Source organism: Orcinus orca, chromosome 11, assembly GCF_937001465.1.
Source record: "Orcinus orca chromosome 11, mOrcOrc1.1, whole genome shotgun sequence".
NCBI lineage: Eukaryota > Metazoa > Chordata > Mammalia > Artiodactyla > Delphinidae > Orcinus > Orcinus orca.
The window spans coordinates 44,771,425-44,789,475 of record NC_064569.1 but is presented as its reverse complement, the minus strand read 5'-3'; the positions used below and the strand labels follow the sequence as shown (position 1 = coordinate 44,789,475).

General features: G+C 40.8%; 1 protein-coding gene across 5 annotated transcripts in view; it reads right to left on the bottom strand.

Moving 5' to 3' along the window:
- Nucleotides 1-238: 238 nt before the first annotated feature.
- Nucleotides 239-18,051, bottom strand: part of RBMS2 (RNA binding motif single stranded interacting protein 2) — a 104,190-nt gene continuing 86,377 nt past the window's right edge. For all 5 annotated transcript variants that reach the window (XM_049694483.1, XM_033436015.2, XM_049694484.1 and 2 more), the window contains 12 exons: nt 14,205-14,263; nt 13,245-13,336; nt 12,015-12,172; nt 7,906-7,985; nt 7,663-7,772; nt 7,155-7,201; nt 6,520-6,613; nt 2,340-2,417; nt 1,890-2,000; nt 1,202-1,282; nt 671-756; nt 239-565 (listed from right to left, as the gene is read on the bottom strand). In XM_049694483.1, the coding sequence (XP_049550440.1) occupies nt 676-756; nt 1,202-1,282; nt 1,890-2,000; nt 2,340-2,417; nt 6,520-6,613; nt 7,155-7,201; nt 7,663-7,772; nt 7,906-7,985; nt 12,015-12,172; nt 13,245-13,336; nt 14,205-14,263 (991 nt within the window). In that variant the 3' untranslated portion in view covers nt 239-565; nt 671-675. The remainder of the gene's footprint in view (nt 566-670; nt 757-1,201; nt 1,283-1,889; nt 2,001-2,339; nt 2,418-6,519; nt 6,614-7,154; nt 7,202-7,662; nt 7,773-7,905; nt 7,986-12,014; nt 12,173-13,244; nt 13,337-14,204; nt 14,264-18,051) is intronic.

The window sequence follows — 18,051 nt, the reverse complement described above, 5'->3', positions numbered from 1 at the left end:
TAAGAGCTTTATAAAACAAAACTTTAAAAGTCTGCATGTTTTCTTACACCCCCACCAAAAGGTCCATAACTAAACTCAGTAAGTAGGGCCCGCAGTAGGACTCCATCCGTGTTCTAGCACCACACCTTTTTCTTTTCTTTTAAGAAAATAATTTGTTTAAAAAGCCTTCCCAAATAAGTCCAACACATCAAAAACTGTTTTTCATAAAGATGAGAACAAGCTCCAGGCACCGTGTCTCTTTGGGGTAGGGAAAGAGTATATTGCAGTTTAAAACAAAACATAAAACTTTCTTCACAAAATAAAAGAAGTCTTTTTGGTCTCCTCGACTGTAGCACACACAAAAAGTGACAGTTCCTCCAGGCTCCACCAGGAGTGGAGGAAGAGCAGAGGGCAGGAGTGCAGAGACTTCTTTTTCCAGGCCCAGGCCTGTGAAAACCGATGACCAAGTGTTAGTCCTCAGCTGGGCCCACAGAGGGGCTGTATTCCTGGTCAGCCCTCTGGAGTCTGGAGCATCAGCATCTCCAAGAATTCATTTATATACTCAACAAAGATGGGGAGGGAAATCCTAAAGGAGGCATAAGCCAGAGAGGGTAGGGAGGGGGAATGACAAACATGAGAGTGTGATTTCAGGCTGCTCAGCCCACCCCGCCCCTCAGTATGTGATTCTTACCACTGTTACTTGTTGAACTGGAAAGAATAGACCCCATGGTCTGAGGGAGCATCCACCGTCACTTGATTTTGCTGGCTGCCGCTCTCCTGTACCACAGCCAAGGCAGGAGAGTCACCTTGTGCATCCTTTCCTCACCTCCCACTGAAGCAGCCTAGCTAAGTTGCATGTCCTCCCCAACCAACCCATTCCCACACACCTGTGTGAGTGCACATACACAAACACACACACACACACACACACACGCACACTCAGAGCATCACTTCCCCAACGTTTAGAGCAACCCATCCTCTTCCCAGGACCCACTAGTCGATACAAGCCAGCATCCTGGGATTAACTACCGTCTGCCAAATGAGAGGAAGGGCCTCATTCAAAGATACAAACTAAGTCTTTCCTTCCTACATTCTTCACATCCCTACCAGCTATTTGTGAACACAGAATCAGCATCACTGTGAGAGGAAGATTTTGATCAGGGGAAAATCTGCCTCTGTTCATTTTCCAATCTTCAATCCAAAGAGATTATAAAGCTCTTACCTCAACTGAAACACTGGAAGAAGGCACAGGGGTGTACTGGGAGATGTACGCTCCTTGCATAGCTGCAGCTGTTGGCATATACTGGAATGAGATACATCAATAGGCTTAGAGCAGTGATTCTTGGCTACATTTAAAGCACCTGGGGAGCTGTAAAAACTACCAGTGCCTATTGTTCTGTCCCCAGAGATTCTAATTTAATTGTCCTAATTGTGCTTTTTAAAAGCACTTCAGGTGACTCTAAAGTACACTGGCTTAGAGAGGCTTCTACGTACATGACTACCTTTTCCTCCTCTTTCCTGTCTTCTGCTTTTTCTCAACGCCTTCTCTGCTTTAAGCCCTCCTGAACAAATCAGAATGCATCTGACCTACAAGAAAACTAATGAGCTTCACCCGTTCTTCCTGTTACTACTTTGATAAAGACTTCTAGGAAAGTGTATGAACTAGATAAACTATTATGTAGGTAGGAACACCATTTATTTAGTTGCATGAGTAGGAATCAGTTAAAATGAATGAGCTAAACAGCAGAATGGCTGTATTCCTAGCTCACGGATTATTATCTTTTTAGTTTATCGCCTTTTCTGAGTGTGCCCTCGATGACACTGAAGTGATTCCCATCCTTATTCAAGAGTATTTAAACCTAAGAGTACTACATAGGTATTCTTTATAATAAAAAAATATCCTGCTTTACTGTGCCCGTGCTGCTGAGCGAGAGGTGGCCCAGTTGCTGGGTAAGAGGTCCCATCATGGAGGCAGGCTGGAGAGAAATAGGATGATCCATTCCTGGTGTCAGAACTGAACCCTAGAAGCAGCAACAAAGGACAGGGTTAGTTGGCAGCATCCTATGAGGCTGCCTGAAGTGGTGATTCATGGCTACCAGAACCACTGAAGACAGACATTTAAAAATCCTGGGAAATGATAGGTGAGCAACGACCCAGCTATGTAGCAGGAACAGGCACTGCCCATCAATCTGGAGGGATCCTTGTCTAAGAATAGCAAACTCACAGAATTTAAGGTCAAACACCTGGGTTACACAAGCGACTGAGCCAGAACTCACACCCTTATCTCATTTCATCAAATCCCACTGTGTTTCTTTACATCAAATTGCCTCTTTGGCTTTTGCCCACTTCTGAACACTCACTGAAGGCTGCATGAGGTATGACTGGTGGTGCATCCAAGACAGGTTAGGTACTTGTAGAGGAGATGTCTGAGTTACTCTCTAATGCAAGCGAAAATAAACAAACAACAATGTTAATTGCCTAGAGACTATTATTTCGCCCAATGATCTGATAATGTTCAGCAAAACCCACATAAGGTTGGAGTGTGCCCCCCCAGAAACTGTAAATATTAAGAATAAACTGTTTAAAAAATATTAACAACTCTTACACTTCAAGTAATCCAATTTTAAACTGGGCTACAAATTTGAGTAGATATTTCTCTAAGATACACAAATGGCCAACATGCACACGAAACAGGTTCAACATTAGTCACTAGGGAAATGCAAATCAAAGCCACAATGAGACACCACTTCATACCCACCAGGATGGCTATAATTAAAAAAGGACACAATAACAAATGTTATACACTGCAGGTGGGGATGTAAAATGGTACAGGGGCTTTGGAAAACAGTTTAGCAGTTCCTCAAAAAGTTAAACATAGAGTTACTATGTAACCCAGCAATTTCACTCCTAGGTATATACCCTGGAGAAATGAAAACATATGTCCACACAAAACTGTGCACAATAGTTCAGAGCAGCATTATTCATAATAGCCAAAAGGTGGAAACAACTCAAATGGCCATCAACTGATAACTGGATAACAAAATGTGGCATATCCGTAAAATGGAATGTGATTCAGTCATAAAAAAGAATGAAGTACTGATACATGCTACACATGAATAAACTTTGAAAACATGCTAAGAGAAAGAAGCCAGACACAAAAGACATAGACTGTATGCTTCCATTTATATGCAATGTTCAGAACAGGCACATCTATAGACGTAGAAAGTATATTGGTCATTGCCACGGGCTAGGGGTAAGGGCAAATGGGGAATAAATACTAATGGGTACACAGCTTCTTTCTGAGGTGATGAAAGTGTTCTGGAATTAGATAATGGGGACAGTTGCATAATTCTATAAATATACTAAAAAATACTGACTTGTACACTTTAAGAGGATGAATTTTATCGTCTGTAAATTATATCTGAATTTTAAAATTAAAAAAAGCAACGAGAAGCTAGAAATGCATCTTGATAGACAAGTAGGTTTATTCCACAAATATAAGGATTGTTCAAGATCAGAAGCTCTACAAACATAAGTCAAAATTGAAGAAAAAAAGCCATAGTGTAATATTAGATGCTGAAAAGACATTTTAGAAAATTCAGCAGCCATTTACTTTTTAAAAAAAATCACAAAGTAGGGAATTCCCTGGCGGTCCAGTGGTTATGACTCAGCGCTTTCACTGCCGCGGCCCGGGTTCAATCCCTGATCGGGGAGCTAAGATCACACAAGCCCCGAGGTGCGACCAGAAAATAAATTTTAAAAAATACCACAGGGCTTCCCTGGTGGCGCAGTGGTTGAGAGTCCGCCTGCCGATGCAGGGGACACGGGTTCGTGCCCTGGTCCGGGAATATCCCACATGCTGCGGAGCGGCTGGGCCCGTGAGCCATGGCCACTGAACCTGTGTGTCCAGAGCCTGTGCTCCGCAATGGGAGAAGCCACAACAGTGAGAGGCCCGCGTACCGTAAAAAAAAAAAAACAAAAAAAAAACCACAAAGTAAAATAGAGACTAGAAAGAAACTACTTACATATATTAAAGGCTATTACCAAAAACTATCTGCAAACCTTAACCCAAACAGAGAAATATTAAAACCATTGCAATTATAGTAACCTATTAGGTAGTGGGGTCAAATAAATACAATTGGATAAGAACACAGTTGGCATAAAATTGAAAAGGAGGAGAGAACTATTATTTTGCATCAATGATATAACTGTATACCTAGAAAACCTAAGAGATTTAAGTAAAAAAAAAAAACTAGTAGTAATAAGAGGATTTGGTAAGTGAGCAGTATACAAGATAGATGAACATAAATTAGTAACTTCTCAGTGTATCAATAAGCATCTAGAAATGCTTATAAAAATTACAGAACACTTAGAAGTATATTTAACAAGAAAAACATAAGACCTACATAAATAAAACTAAGATCTTATTGAAGGACATAAAACTTTGAGAACATAAAAAGAAATACCATATTTTAGGTGAAAAGACTTAGTACTTTTTAAGAAGTCAATCCTCTTTAATATATAGATCTAATGTAATTCCAATTAAAATTCTCCCTCACAGATTTTTAAAAATTAGATAAAATGATCATAAACTTATACAGAAGAATAAATGCCAAAACATAGCAAAGAAAAGTATGAAAGAGTGGAGAAGGTTTTGTCTTATCAAATATTAGAACATACTATGAAAGCCACTGTAATCAAATCAATAATTATTGAAATAGGAAGAGACACAATGATCACTGGAAGAGAATAAAGGATACAGAAAAAGATTCCAGTGTTTACTATATGACAAAGGTGGCATTTCAATTCAGTGGGAAAAGGATGGATTATTTAATAATTTGGTGCTAGGATAACTGGTGAACATTTTGAAGGAAATACAATAGAACTCCTATCTTATGTCATATACAAAAATAAATTCCTGGTTATTATACATTTAAATGTAAAACAATGAAATACATCTTGGGGACCATATGTACAATATAGGGACTGGAAAGACCTTTTAAATTAAGACAAGAAATGCAAAAGCTGTAAGTAAAAAAGCAGACATATTTAACTATACACAAATTTTAAAACTTTTGTATGGCAAAAACTAGTGATTCCCAAAGTATGGTCCCCAGATCAGCAGCAGAAGCAGGAGCAGCATCTGGGAACTTGTTAGAAATACAAATTCTTGCCTCTCACCCTAGACTTGCTGAATCAGAAATTCTTGCTGTGGTGCCCAGTAACCTAGGTTTAATAAGTGATTCTGATGCACAGCTGAAGTTTGAGGACCATAAAGTCAACGGAAAACAATTAAATTTGGAAAAAAAAACTTGTAACAAAGATAACATTCAGAAGATCAGTACTTATAATATTGACAGTTTTTTTTTTTTTTTTGGCTGCCCCGTGTGGCTTGTGGGATCTTAGTTCCCCGACCAGGGATCAAACCCATGCCCCCTGCTTTGGGAGCACAGAATCTTAACCACTGGACCACCAGGGAAGTCCCAATAATACTGATAGTTTTTATAAGTTGATGGGAAAAGAACAAATAGTCAAACAGGAAAAAGGACCAAGTATATGAAGAGCAAATAAAAATATGACCAAAAAAATGCTTAAACTCAGCTGCAGTCAGGGAAGTGCAAATTAAAGTAACAATGTACTTTACATCTATCAGGATAGAAAAAAATTTTAAAAGAGCAATGTCACCTCTGGCTGGAGGGAAATGGGTACTCTCATATGTTGCCAGTGGAATGTGAATTGGCACAGTCTCTGTGGAAAGCAATCTGGTAACATCTATAAAACTGAAAGTCCGTGTATTATTCAACCTAACAACCTCACCCCTCAGACTCTAGCCCCCAGAAACAAAAGCACTCATATGTGAGGATATAGGCAAAAGGATGTTTACTAGAGCATTATTTGCACCAGATAAAAACTGAAATCCAAAGAATGCCTTTCACTGGGGTATAGTGGAAGAATTCTGGTATATGTGCAGCATAAAATATGTTACTATTAAAAAGGAAATAATTAGAACAGAGCTGCATAAGAACTACCTGGAGGGCTTGTTAAAACTCAGATTGGTAGGACCCGTCCCCAGAGTTCCTGTGAATCTGCGGTGGAGTCCAAGAATTTGTGTTTCTAAAAATCCCCAGGTAGTGCTGATATTGCTGGTCCAGGGACCACACTTTGAGAATCACTGGTTTAAATGAGAAGAGTAAAGTGTAAAAATATATATTTAATATGGAAAATTTCTGTAACATAAACAATGACTTCCAAAACCCTATACTTATGTGTATATGCAGATAACAAAAAATATGGAAACTAGTAGGAAATTAACATGGGTTTGCTTGTGGAGTGGTGGAGAGTAAAAGGATGCTTCTACAACAGTCTATATACATGTAGTGTGATCACATGTTATGCTTTTATGTAAAACTATTTGTGTATAGTATGTATAAAGGAAAAAACAAAAGAACAACAAGTAGTTCCCAGCCTAAAACACAATGGTAGGGAAAACCACCACACCCTTTTCTGGGCATGAACGTACCTGATATGAAGACAACATACCTGATATGAAGACACAGGAGATGGAAGATACGGGGACAGTGCAGACTGAGCAAGCATCCTGTTGGGGGTGATGTTATAAGGAGCTGGGTAAAACCTGTAGGAAGGGACCTCATCAGTAAGGAGTCACAGGAAACTACAAGGCAAGGGCCCCCACTGATAGACACAGCCACTTCCCACTAACTACTCTTTTTTTTTTTAAATAAGTTTATTTAATTTTTGGCTGCGTTGGGTCTTTGTTGCTGTGTGCGGGCTCTAGTTGCTGTGAGCAGGGGCTACTCTTCGTTGCGGTGTGTGGGCTTCTCATTGTGGTGGCTTCTCTTTGTTGTGGAGCATGGGTCTGGTCGTGTGGGCTTCAGTAGTTGTGGCACGCAGACTCAGCAGTTGTGGCTCGTGGGCGGTAGAGGGCAGGCTCAGTAGTTGTGGCGCATGGGCTTAGTTGCTCCGCAGCATATGGGATCTTCCCGGACCAGGGATCGAAACTGTGTCCCCTGCATTGGCAGGCGGATTCTTAACCACTGTGCCACCAGGGAAGTCCCACCACTGACTACTCTTTAAATATCAAGATGAAACATCCGAGTGCCTGGACACAGGCCTCTGTCATTTTCAGGTGGCCTGTTTACAGAAAACACCCTTACCCATTCTGAAGAGCTGTGGTGGGGTCATAGGTCAAGGCCATACCACCCTATAAAGAAAGAACACAGCACGCACATTGTGAGCCCTTAGTGAGAACAGGAACAAGCCCAGAATTTCAAGGCTGAGGACGTATTTGGTTCAACTGATTAAAAATGAAGTCTGAACTAATCCCACTACAACTGTTCCAGGGTTTTTCTGGTTGTGCAGGATGCAAAATTCCATTCAAGATCCACGCTGAAGAGCATGTTAAGCAGCCAGCATCTCTGTTACATACTGTAGCTCTCAAGTTTACCACAGAAATCAGGCCATGGAAATTTCCATTCCACTTTTTCTTTTTTTTTTTTTTTTGGCCGCTTTGCTTGGCATGCAGGATCTTAGTTCCCCAACCAGGGATAGAACCTGTGCCCCCTGCAGTGGAAGCACGGAGTCCCAACCGGCGGACCGCCAGGGAAGCCCCATCCATTACATTTTAATGTCCTTAGTATTCCTGTCTCCTAGAGGGCCTCTTACCATGTCTCCATTCCTTGGCCAGGCCCGTCCATTTTGCATAAATTTTCCTTGGTTCTGTCGTTTCTTTGGACCCCCATCAGCAAATTTGCAAAGCAAGGGATCAGATGGGGCTGCCAAGAGAGAAAGCAGACAGGCAGCTGAGTCCCACCTCACTTAGTCCACTCACTCATGCAAAAATCCTCCAGAATCTTCACAGGAAGTCATAACCTGTGGCCCTCTCAGCCTGATTCCCAGATGCCTCACCTGGTACTCCAGGGGGTGTCTTAATATATTTTCCATTAAAGTGGGTGATGATGGCTTCACACTTCTCTGTGGACTCCATCCTAAGGAGCACAAGAGGAGTTAGGGTCTACCTTCTCCAGGATCTGTACTCTCCTTATACTCGAAGAGAAAACTCTAAGTTCCCAGCCCCACAAATGCTCCAAAAGTTGTCGCTACAGAAATACAGAGTTTCCTCCACACAAAGTCAAGGTATCTTAAAGAGGCAACCCCAGCTTCTAATGAAGGTTTTCTCAACTGGCTCCTATAGGGGTCCTGAAAGGAATAATGGAGGTCTTCAAACCATGAATATTCCAAAGAAGACACTGATAGATGGACCTAGTGTTGTGTCTGGGTCCCTAAATAAGAATACAATGCTGTTACCATTATTTTTTATTACAAAATTCCTAATGGAAATTGTTCCCTCACTTTTTTTTTTTTTTTTGCCACGCTGTGCAGCTTGTGGAATATTACTTCCCCAACCAGGGACTGAACCCAGACCACAGCAGTGAAAGTGCCGAGTCCTAACCACTGGACCACCAGGGGTTCCCCTCTTCCCTCACTTTGATAAAACTGTACAAGCTAAGAATTTGCCAATATTTATTTTTTGCTTCTGGTTATAATTATCAAGGTCTAAATAGCTACTGATAACATCATTAAGATTTCATGAGTCGGGGCAGGGAGGGATAAATTAGGAGTTTGGGGTAAGCAGATACAAACTAATATATATAATACAGATAAACAACAATGTCCTACTGTATAGCACAGGGAACTATATTAAATATCCTGTGACAAATCATAATGGAAAAGAACGTGAAAAAGAATATATATGTATATGTATACATATATTATCTATATATACATATAAACACATATGTATACATATATATGAAAAAGGATACATATATAAATCACTTTGCTGTATACCAGAAACTAACACAATATTGTAATTCAACTATACTTCAACTTTTTTTGAAAAATGGGAGAAAAAAAAAGATTTCATGAGTCTGTGGGAGGAAAGAGTATTAAGACAGGGTTTATGGTCCAGAGTGATAGAAAAAACAATGTTAGGAACTACTGAGTTAAAGTGTCTTGTTGGGGAAAGAGGACTGAGTAAAAATCAGAAAATCTAGATTCCAGCACCCGTTCACCGCTCAAAGTCTCTGTGAGTTAGAAAATGCACAAAAACCCTTCTGACTCATTCCTCATTTCTGCTTCAAATCTCCATCTACCTTATTACACAGGGCTGTATAGATCAAATGAGATAATGCATATAAATGTGTTTTAAAATGATAAAGATCTATATAATACAGGGTACAGTATCTTCCCCTCTTTCCATATTTAAAGTAAGTCTCAGTATATTTTCTATGCCAATAACCACTAAAGATATGAACCATTCCTATGAAGGCAGTTACTAAAAAAGGCCTCAAATGGAAACTTTTAGAGAAAATAACCTTAGGTGTCCTAGAGCAAAAAGTGTTGAGTTGGTTACTCCTACTCCTTAGTCTTTCAAAAGGGTGAGCAGGCATGGAGGGTTTTAAGAGAATCACTTTCAGGACCTCAGCTTCCTCATAAACTCTTTCCTAAAACTGATGTGCCTGAGGGAGAGCTTGTGATCACTAATGATCAAGGCTGAAGTCCCCTCTTACAACCACTCTTCTCAATATACTTCGAACTCATCCCAAAGCTCAACACAAGGCATGGAGGACTAAGTTACAAATCTTTTTGTTAAGTCAGATGTTTCCAATTCTTCCTTCCCACAAGCTAGAGGACTCAACAAGTTGTCAACTGACACATAAAAAAGTCATTTTGGATGATAGATCACCCTGGTCTTGGCATATAATTCAGAAGGAATTCAAAGAATTCCTATTTTAGCAAAACTCTTTCCATTCCCATTTACTTATTTATGTGAACAAGGTTCCTCACCATGAAAACAAAACACAGGAACAGAGCTGGTACTAAACTCAGTCTTGTTACAGCAATAAACAATATTCACTGATGGCTACATGATCTAATTATATAAATCTAAAAGGAGCATTTCCAATAAAATTTACTTTATATGAAACAATTTTGTATCAACATTTTAATATATTTATGTTGTTTGGGGCAACTGTGAACTAATTATGAAGATAATTTTCTTATGGATTAATGCATATAGACTCAGGGCCACAGGAAAAAAATTTATATACATATTTTCATTGCAGAGAAGTATAACAATGATTCATACAAAGACTTTCAACTATAAAAAAGTATTTTACACTAGAATACAATTCTGTAGGGAAATACAATGGAAATACAAGATCAAGAAGAAAAACAGAACATTATAAGAATGGTGTAAGAGTTATGACTTTAAAAAAAATGCCCTAGGAATTTTTAAAATGATTTTGTGTATTAAATTGCTATGACATTTAGATCTCATTTAGATACATTTTTAAATGATATGACAGTTTTATTTAAAATGTCAATATTTATAAATTGCTGGAAATTATACTTTGCAAGAATCTAAATGTATGAAGAAAATCTGTAGGTATTAATGTAGAAACATGCAAGAGATTTCATAGTTTTTTAAGTTTTCAAAGCCATATTTCCCACACTGGGCTTTGAGGCACCCTGGGCCATTGTGATGAGCTCACAGAGGCACAACAAGGGATATTTTAACTTTCTGAAGAAAATACAGCAATACCTATTGGATATCTACTGTAAAGACGACTAACTCTAAACAGTTCATCATTTCAACATTAGATCACCCTACAATCCTTTAGATAACATATTTTTGCAAAGCTGGTTTTTCAGTGGTTGCTATGACAAAAGCAAGTACCATAAGAAAACTAATGTGTAACAGGAAATGAGGGTGTAAGTGTCCAATCTGATTCCAAGGTTTGAGAAGTTGTGTAGTGTCCAACAGGCACACATTCACTAGAAAGTATAGTTATTTAAGAATGAAATAAAAATATTTTCTCTTTCAATGTATTTTTCAAATAACTACAAAGTTGTTAAGATATTTATTAAACACTTTTTGAATTGTCTAGACCATTTAATTACTTAATAAAGCGAATTGTTAAGTATTTCTTTTGTCTAGGGCTAAAAAATTATCGAGACAACTAAGGTGCCATGAACTGGAGCTTTTGCTTTAAGAGTATGGAGCAAAAAAGTTTGATGATCACAAACTTTAGAAACTCCCCTTTAGTTATACTTGGGATTGCCAGCAGGTGGTGCCACCAAGATTGAGTTGGCTATAGGGAAAAGGTCCTATTCCTTGTTCTCAAGGTCTAAAACACTCTAGAGTAAAGGAATGTTCTTGGACCAGAGAAGATATTATAAAAGAAAAAGGGACTTTTAGATCACTTACTCCAATACTTTTCAAACTTTTTAGAAAGGCAACAGAATCTCCTTTCAAGCAAAATCTTAAATAAAAGCAGAACCATTTCCTAAGTCGGCTAGAAGAGGCTGAAGCCCTGCAATAGTGACCCTAAGCTCAGAAGAAGGTGCCCTGAAAAACTCTGCAGCTCTAGGGAACACCTGAAGAAAATCACTCATCTAAATCTCTACTTCACAGAGTAAACCAAGGCTCATAAAGATCTGATATCGCATGGGCAGTTAGTAGCAGAGCTGGTTCTAGAATCTACGACTCTCAACAGATCTGAAAAGGTACCAAATCTTCCATTTCATCCTGCTGATCCTGAAGCCAGAAGGATAAGGGCTCTGCTCCTGTGAGACCTTTGGGCAAATCACTTCATATTGGGAATTTTGGTTTCCTTTTCTATAAAATGGAGAATTAATATTTATTTCACAGATTAAATAATAGGATGAGAAATAGTAAACTATAAGAAGATATGGAATTATTTTATTCTGGTTAGGTCTGAATCAAAGAAACAAAGGCTAGAATAGCAGAAAGTAATGGGGAAAGGATAAAGATTTGGGAGAAAATAGGTTTGTGAGTATTGTGACCTAAAATTAAATGAACTTTTGATTTACTGTCAAGTACTTTCGACTAATCGTTTGGTCCTGGGGGGAGCAGGGCACAGACTTTCTGGTGACTTTCTAAGTGACATTCCTTATTAACCTCATCATTTCCCATTCTTGGCATCCCTCACCTTGCAAAGCCAACCCCTCTGCTGGTCCCACTGGTGTCTCGAAGGATTCTAGTGGAAATAACCTGGCCAAAGGGCTTCAGCATTCCCTCCAGTTCTTGCTCATCCATTGACAGCGGGAGGTTTGAGATGTATAAATTTGTGGGGTCCTGCTCCTGTTGCTATGGAAATAGAAGCGAAAAAATGAATTTCATATCTCTTAACCCTCTCCCACCCTCAGTGGGCAGCCACAAAATGACATCTCAGAAAAGAGAGAGCAGGGAGGCATGCACATAAACAAAGAGGATCTTAATGATTTGTAACACCTGGTCCCACTATCATGGGTCATGGGTTATAAACTGAGTCCGGGCCAAGAAAACCCACAGATTTAATATTTCTAGTACTGTACAAGCCCACAATACAAGCCATCAATGAAGTTTTTGGCTGTCTCTTTAAGAACTAGGCAGAGCAGCGCTCTTCTCTCCTATCCAACAGCCCAACAGCCTGTCCCAGAGGCTGGATTCTCTTGGACTGCCTTTGCTTCCCGGGCTGCATTTTTCTGGGTAATCCCCCCACTCCGCTCTTCCAGCCACAGCAGACTCCTCTTAGTAGGAATGCCTGTACACTCCCTGATGGAGGGAAAGCAGGAGGAGAAGAGAAGGGAAAAGGGAAGCCAATGTGCTGAGGGTTACACTAAGAGCCAGATGTATAGCTCACTGGGTCACCACGGAGCCCTGAAAGTTCTAGTCTCACAGGAAGTCTAAAGTCACTCTAATGTCAGAGGACTTTTCTCAAGAAGAGGTGGGAGAGGGCCTCCCTGGTGGCGCAGTGGTTAAGAATCCGCCTGCCAATGCAGGGGACACGGGTTCGAGCCCTGGTCGGGGAAGATCCCACATGCCGCAGAGCAACAAAGCCCGTGCGCCACAACTACTGAACCTGTGCTCTAGGGCCCGGAAGCCACAACTACTGAAGCCCACGCGCCTAGAGCCCATGCTCCTCAACAAGAGAAGCCACTGAAATGAGTAGCTCATGCACCACAACAAACAGTAGCCCCCGCTCAACACAACTAGAGAAAGCCCGCGCAGCAACGAAGACCCAATGCAGCCATAACCAAATAACTAAATAACTAACTAACTAAATTAAAAAGCACTGCAGATAGCCCTTGCCCATCAACCGCATGGCTCTTAAACCTCTGGAAGCCTTTGGTGCTAACTACAACCCCTCAGAGGAATAGACACGGGGTAGTACCCTTACCTTTGCCATCTGTGCTTGCACACCACTGGCTTTCAGTGCTGTTACAGCTTTCTGTGCTGCTGAAGGACTGTCAAAGTCCACAAAGCCATAGCCTGGAACAGGGAAACAGCATCACTGGGAGGTGGGGGGTGTGAGGGAGGTAGGAGGCCCAGGCTTTTCAGGAAACAGAGGAGGAGTTATGATCCACGCAATGGAAGTGGTAGGGAGGAAGAGAAATGAAGAGGTTTCAGGTGGTTATCCACGTGCTCCTCAAACCCTGTGAGATATGGTCTACTTTATAGCTAAGAATGCCAAGGGCAATGAGGTCTTTATGGTATCCTTGCCTTCCTCCCTCTCCCCTAAGAAATCCTAGGTTTCAAGAATTAGGCTCCTCTAATAATTCACAGCCCCCTCTATTTCCAAAAGAACCCCCTTCTCTTTTCTAGGCACACCCGCAGAAATGCTAGGCATGTAGGAAATACAGCCTCTCCACAGCAGATCATCAGCCACCTGCTGGAAGAAGCCCCTCCTCACCCTAATGTACAGCCCTTTCCCCTCCTTCCACTCTTCCATCCCCACCTAGAATTGCTCAAAACCCCAACAAACCCAACCCACCTCCACAAACAAAAGGCATTTACAGTGCTTTGCTAAGTAGAAATAAACTCACCTATGAATGAATATCTACCATCCAATCCAGGGAAACATGACAGCCAAAGTAGGCCCAGGGGACTCAAAGGCACTCTGTGCAGGCTTCTAGCCTTGAGTCCCCAAAACAGCATTTTCAGCTCTAGCTATCTGGTCACAAATAATCTAAATACCTACTAGTCTTTTAAGCCTGAAAACCCTGAAGACTCCTCCCTGGCACTGGAAACCAGGGACTTGCAGCAATAAAGGGCAAAGGCAAGGGATGGCCTCACTTACAGCTGTTCTCCACCACCAAGAGCAGCTGTTCTCCACCACCAAGAACAGCTGTTCTCTTACCTTTGCATTTGTTTGTGGTCTTGTCCAGTATGGCCTTAGTGGAGACAATCTTGCCATATCTAAGGGAGAAGAAAATGCAAAGTGATAATCTGGGGACAGGGATTTAGACTAGGACAGAGATTGAAACATCTAGATGAATCCATGCCCTGTCTTCACTCCCACTAGGAAAACTGTCCCTACTCAAACCTTAGAACAAAGAAGAAATGAATTTAAAACGTCACACTTATCATATAAACCTATTCCCCAAAGGTACCTACAAGAAATAAGGTAACTGCAGTCCCTACACTATCAACACATTTCTCTCTTCTTCCCCAAATAAGACTCAGATACTAGTTAGAAAAAGACTACTGTCTTTTTTTGGGAAAGAAGCTTGGTGGTGTCCACATAGCAGTGTGTAAGGCCAGAGCTCTGGCTAGAATTCCTTGAGGACTAAAAATAATCCTTGATGTTATTTATCTTCCTTTGAAGAAACACCATTCCTCCCATGAAAAACTGTTTCTCTTCTCTGACACCCCACTCTTCACCCTTCCACTGGCCCCCTGAGTGAAGGTCAACTTGAGCCAAACTGCTTTTGTTCAAATCCTGGTTCTGCCACTTTATAGCTATGTGTGATCTTGGACGAGTCATTTAAACTTTCTGTGCCTCAGTCTCACCATCTGTAAAATGGAGATAGGATTGTTGGAAATATGAAATGAGTGCATGAATATAAAGTACTAATGTCTACCAAATGTAAACACCTGAACACTCTTAACTGCTATTATTATTATATGTTATATTATATTATTATTATATTCATGGGACTTCAACATTTAACCAAATGGCTCTTTCCTGCTTTAATCTCTAAGACTTCTATTTCTTTTCTTTTTTTTTTGGCTGCACCTCACAGCTTATGAGATTTTAGTTCCCCAACCAGGGATCAAACCCAGGGCCCCAGCAGTGAAAGCGCCGAGTCCTGACCACTGGACTGCCAAGGAATTCCCTGATTTCTATTTCTTATTGTCAAGATTTCAGTGTATTAGGGAGGAGAGTGGGCATAAAAGCAAATGCAACAGCTGCGTTAAGAAAATTATCCAAAACTTGACGATAAGGCAAAATGAGGATTGCACATTCTTTCAATGTCATTCTGGAACACTGTCTACAAGGCCCATTCAAAGTATATTCTGTTATCTAGGGGGATGTTTCTTTGTTTCAGTTACTATTTATTACTGATGAGGGCCCAGATTTTGTGAAGATACATATTAATTTGTAGATTTTTATCTAGTAGAAATACAAATAATTTCTGTCCATTAGAAAAGATGATCCCAAAGGTTACTGTTTTATAGTCCTATAGGGTATGAACCAGTTTTCTCTGTAACCTAGTAATCTTATTCCAACATTCTTTCCTCAGTCCCTCAAATACTCTTTGAACCCATTTTACCATCCTGCTAGTTCGCTCACTAATGAGTAAAATAAATATCTGGCATGCGTTCATCTGTATCTGCAGCAGAGTTATGTTTCTCAACCTTCTGAAAATTATACTTTGGCAGCAGATTCATGTGGAGTTCCCCAAACTTGAGCAGTGGAGTATCTATCACAGGTCAGGGATTATATTAGAAGTGTTCTACTATAAAGAAGTCTCTACATTCCACCCAGGAGGGTGAAAATATTAGAGAGACAGAACAGAAATCACTAACAAAGTCAGAAGTATAAAATTTAACTGAAAACAGTTGGCAGGGACTGAATTTGAGACGAATACCTGAAACAAGCATTTTTTTCTACTTTTCCTCTCACCCCATCCCTAAAGAACAGATGATGATTGATGTATTTGTTTCGCTCCTTGGCAGCCTCTCACTGACTGTTGTAGAGGAGCTCTGTGACCCACTGGATTAGACAGAATAAGCCAGGCGATGCCCTGGAGGCCAGAATGGATGTGGCGAACCTAACCCTTCAGGGCTACATACTTGGATTCTTTCCCAAATTTAGGAAAGGAAGGGATGCAAGAGACTGTAAGCCAGAGGACACACATGCTGCTATCCCTATCGAGGCCCCAGGGTGGAGCTTGCTGTGGTCTGAGCAGCCTGAGACTTTGAGTCAGAATTTCCACTTCAGCTGGCAACAGCTGGATCATGCAGCTTCCTCCTCCGAAGGAGCCCCTCCAAGAGAACCAGGAGTTCCAGTTCCAGACTCCACGCCTCTCCTTCCTGCCCACCAGGGCTTAGGATCCAGCAACATTTACTTCCCGTACAACCTAGAGAGATAACTGGGACAAAGGCAGGAAGTCCTATGCATGGGAAACACCCTTCACAGAAAGGTGTCCCTCCCAGCTCACACACCCATGAGGATTCCACCCACCAGTTCTTCACAGCTTCCCTTTCATCATAACTCATCTAGCACCTATTCTTTCCCTTCCTCATTCCTACTTCTCTATGGTCCCCTACTGGGCTCCTTACTTCCATCTTATTGTATATGCTGACCCTGACTATTCTCATCCCTTCAGACATAGCAGAAGGTAAGGCAACTATTGGGAAGGGCAAAATGAAAGTCTAAAAGTATAGTGAAGTAGAATTGAGTTTTTTCTCTGTCTTGTGGAGTGAGAGGATTGATTTTTGCAGCACATTATATTTAGTACAAGAAATACACGGTGGGGCTTCCCTGGTGGTGCAGTGGTTGAGAGTCCGCCTGCCGATGCAGGAGACACGGGTTTGTGCCCCGGTCCGGGAAGATCCCACATGCCGCGGAGCGGCTAGGCCCGTGAGCCATGGCCGCTGAGCCTGCGCGTCCGGAGCCTGTGCTCCGCAGCGGGAGAGGCCACAGCAGTGAGAGGCCCGCGTACCGCAAAAAAAATAAAAAAAGAAATACAGGGTGCAGAAATGAAGGAACTAGACTGATATGATACTCTTTTCCCTCATAAACCAACATTTTTGCCAATTCCCATTCCCTCAAAAAAATTACTAGTCCTAGACTAAGTTCCCTGAGTTCCATTTAAATAGCCTTCTAAAGCAAGGTAAGCCGAGGTAACAGATTCAGATTTTATACACACATCTAGCCTTTAGAGACTGATTTTGTGCAGCCTGGTGCTAGCAAACTTCCAAAAGCCACTACCTCAGTAGAGTAAGGGATTTATAGAGTACCTCTGATGCCGCATACAACTACATTTTGAGGGGAGAATGTTCTCCCTCTTCAGGATTTGGAACAGCTGCCACATACTCATACTGTTATGGGAGTTTGAGTTACTTTGACCACTTTAGAAAATTGTTTACTAGTATCTACAAAAGCTGAACAAATGTATATCCTATGATTTAGTAATTTTACTCCTAGGTATATACCCAACATAAATGTATATACTTATTCACATGCACCAAAAGACATGTACAAGTTCATAGCAGCACTATCTGTATCCATAATAGTCACATACTGGGAACAACTCAAATGTCCAGCAACAGCAGAACAAGTAAATAAGTTGTGGTATATTCCTATGATGGAATTCTATAAAGCAATAAGAATGAACAAATTTTTGCTATATGCAACAATGTGGATGAATCTCACAAACAACATTGAACAAAAGAAACCAGACATAAAACGGTACGTGCTATATCATTATATTTATATGAGGTTCAAACAAGCCACATCAATCGTTTAGAAGCCAAACAGTAGATACCTTTGGAGGTGGGGGAGAGACTGTCACTGGGAGGTGGGCTTCTGAAGAGCTGGTAGTGTTCTATTTCTTGATCTGGTTACCAGGGACTGTTACAAGGATGTGTTCACCTTGTGAAAATTCACTGTTCTATAAACACTTCTGATTTGTGCACTTCAATAGAGTTTTAAAAGATGGTAAATTTACACAGACTAAGGTTCCTATTTTTATTTC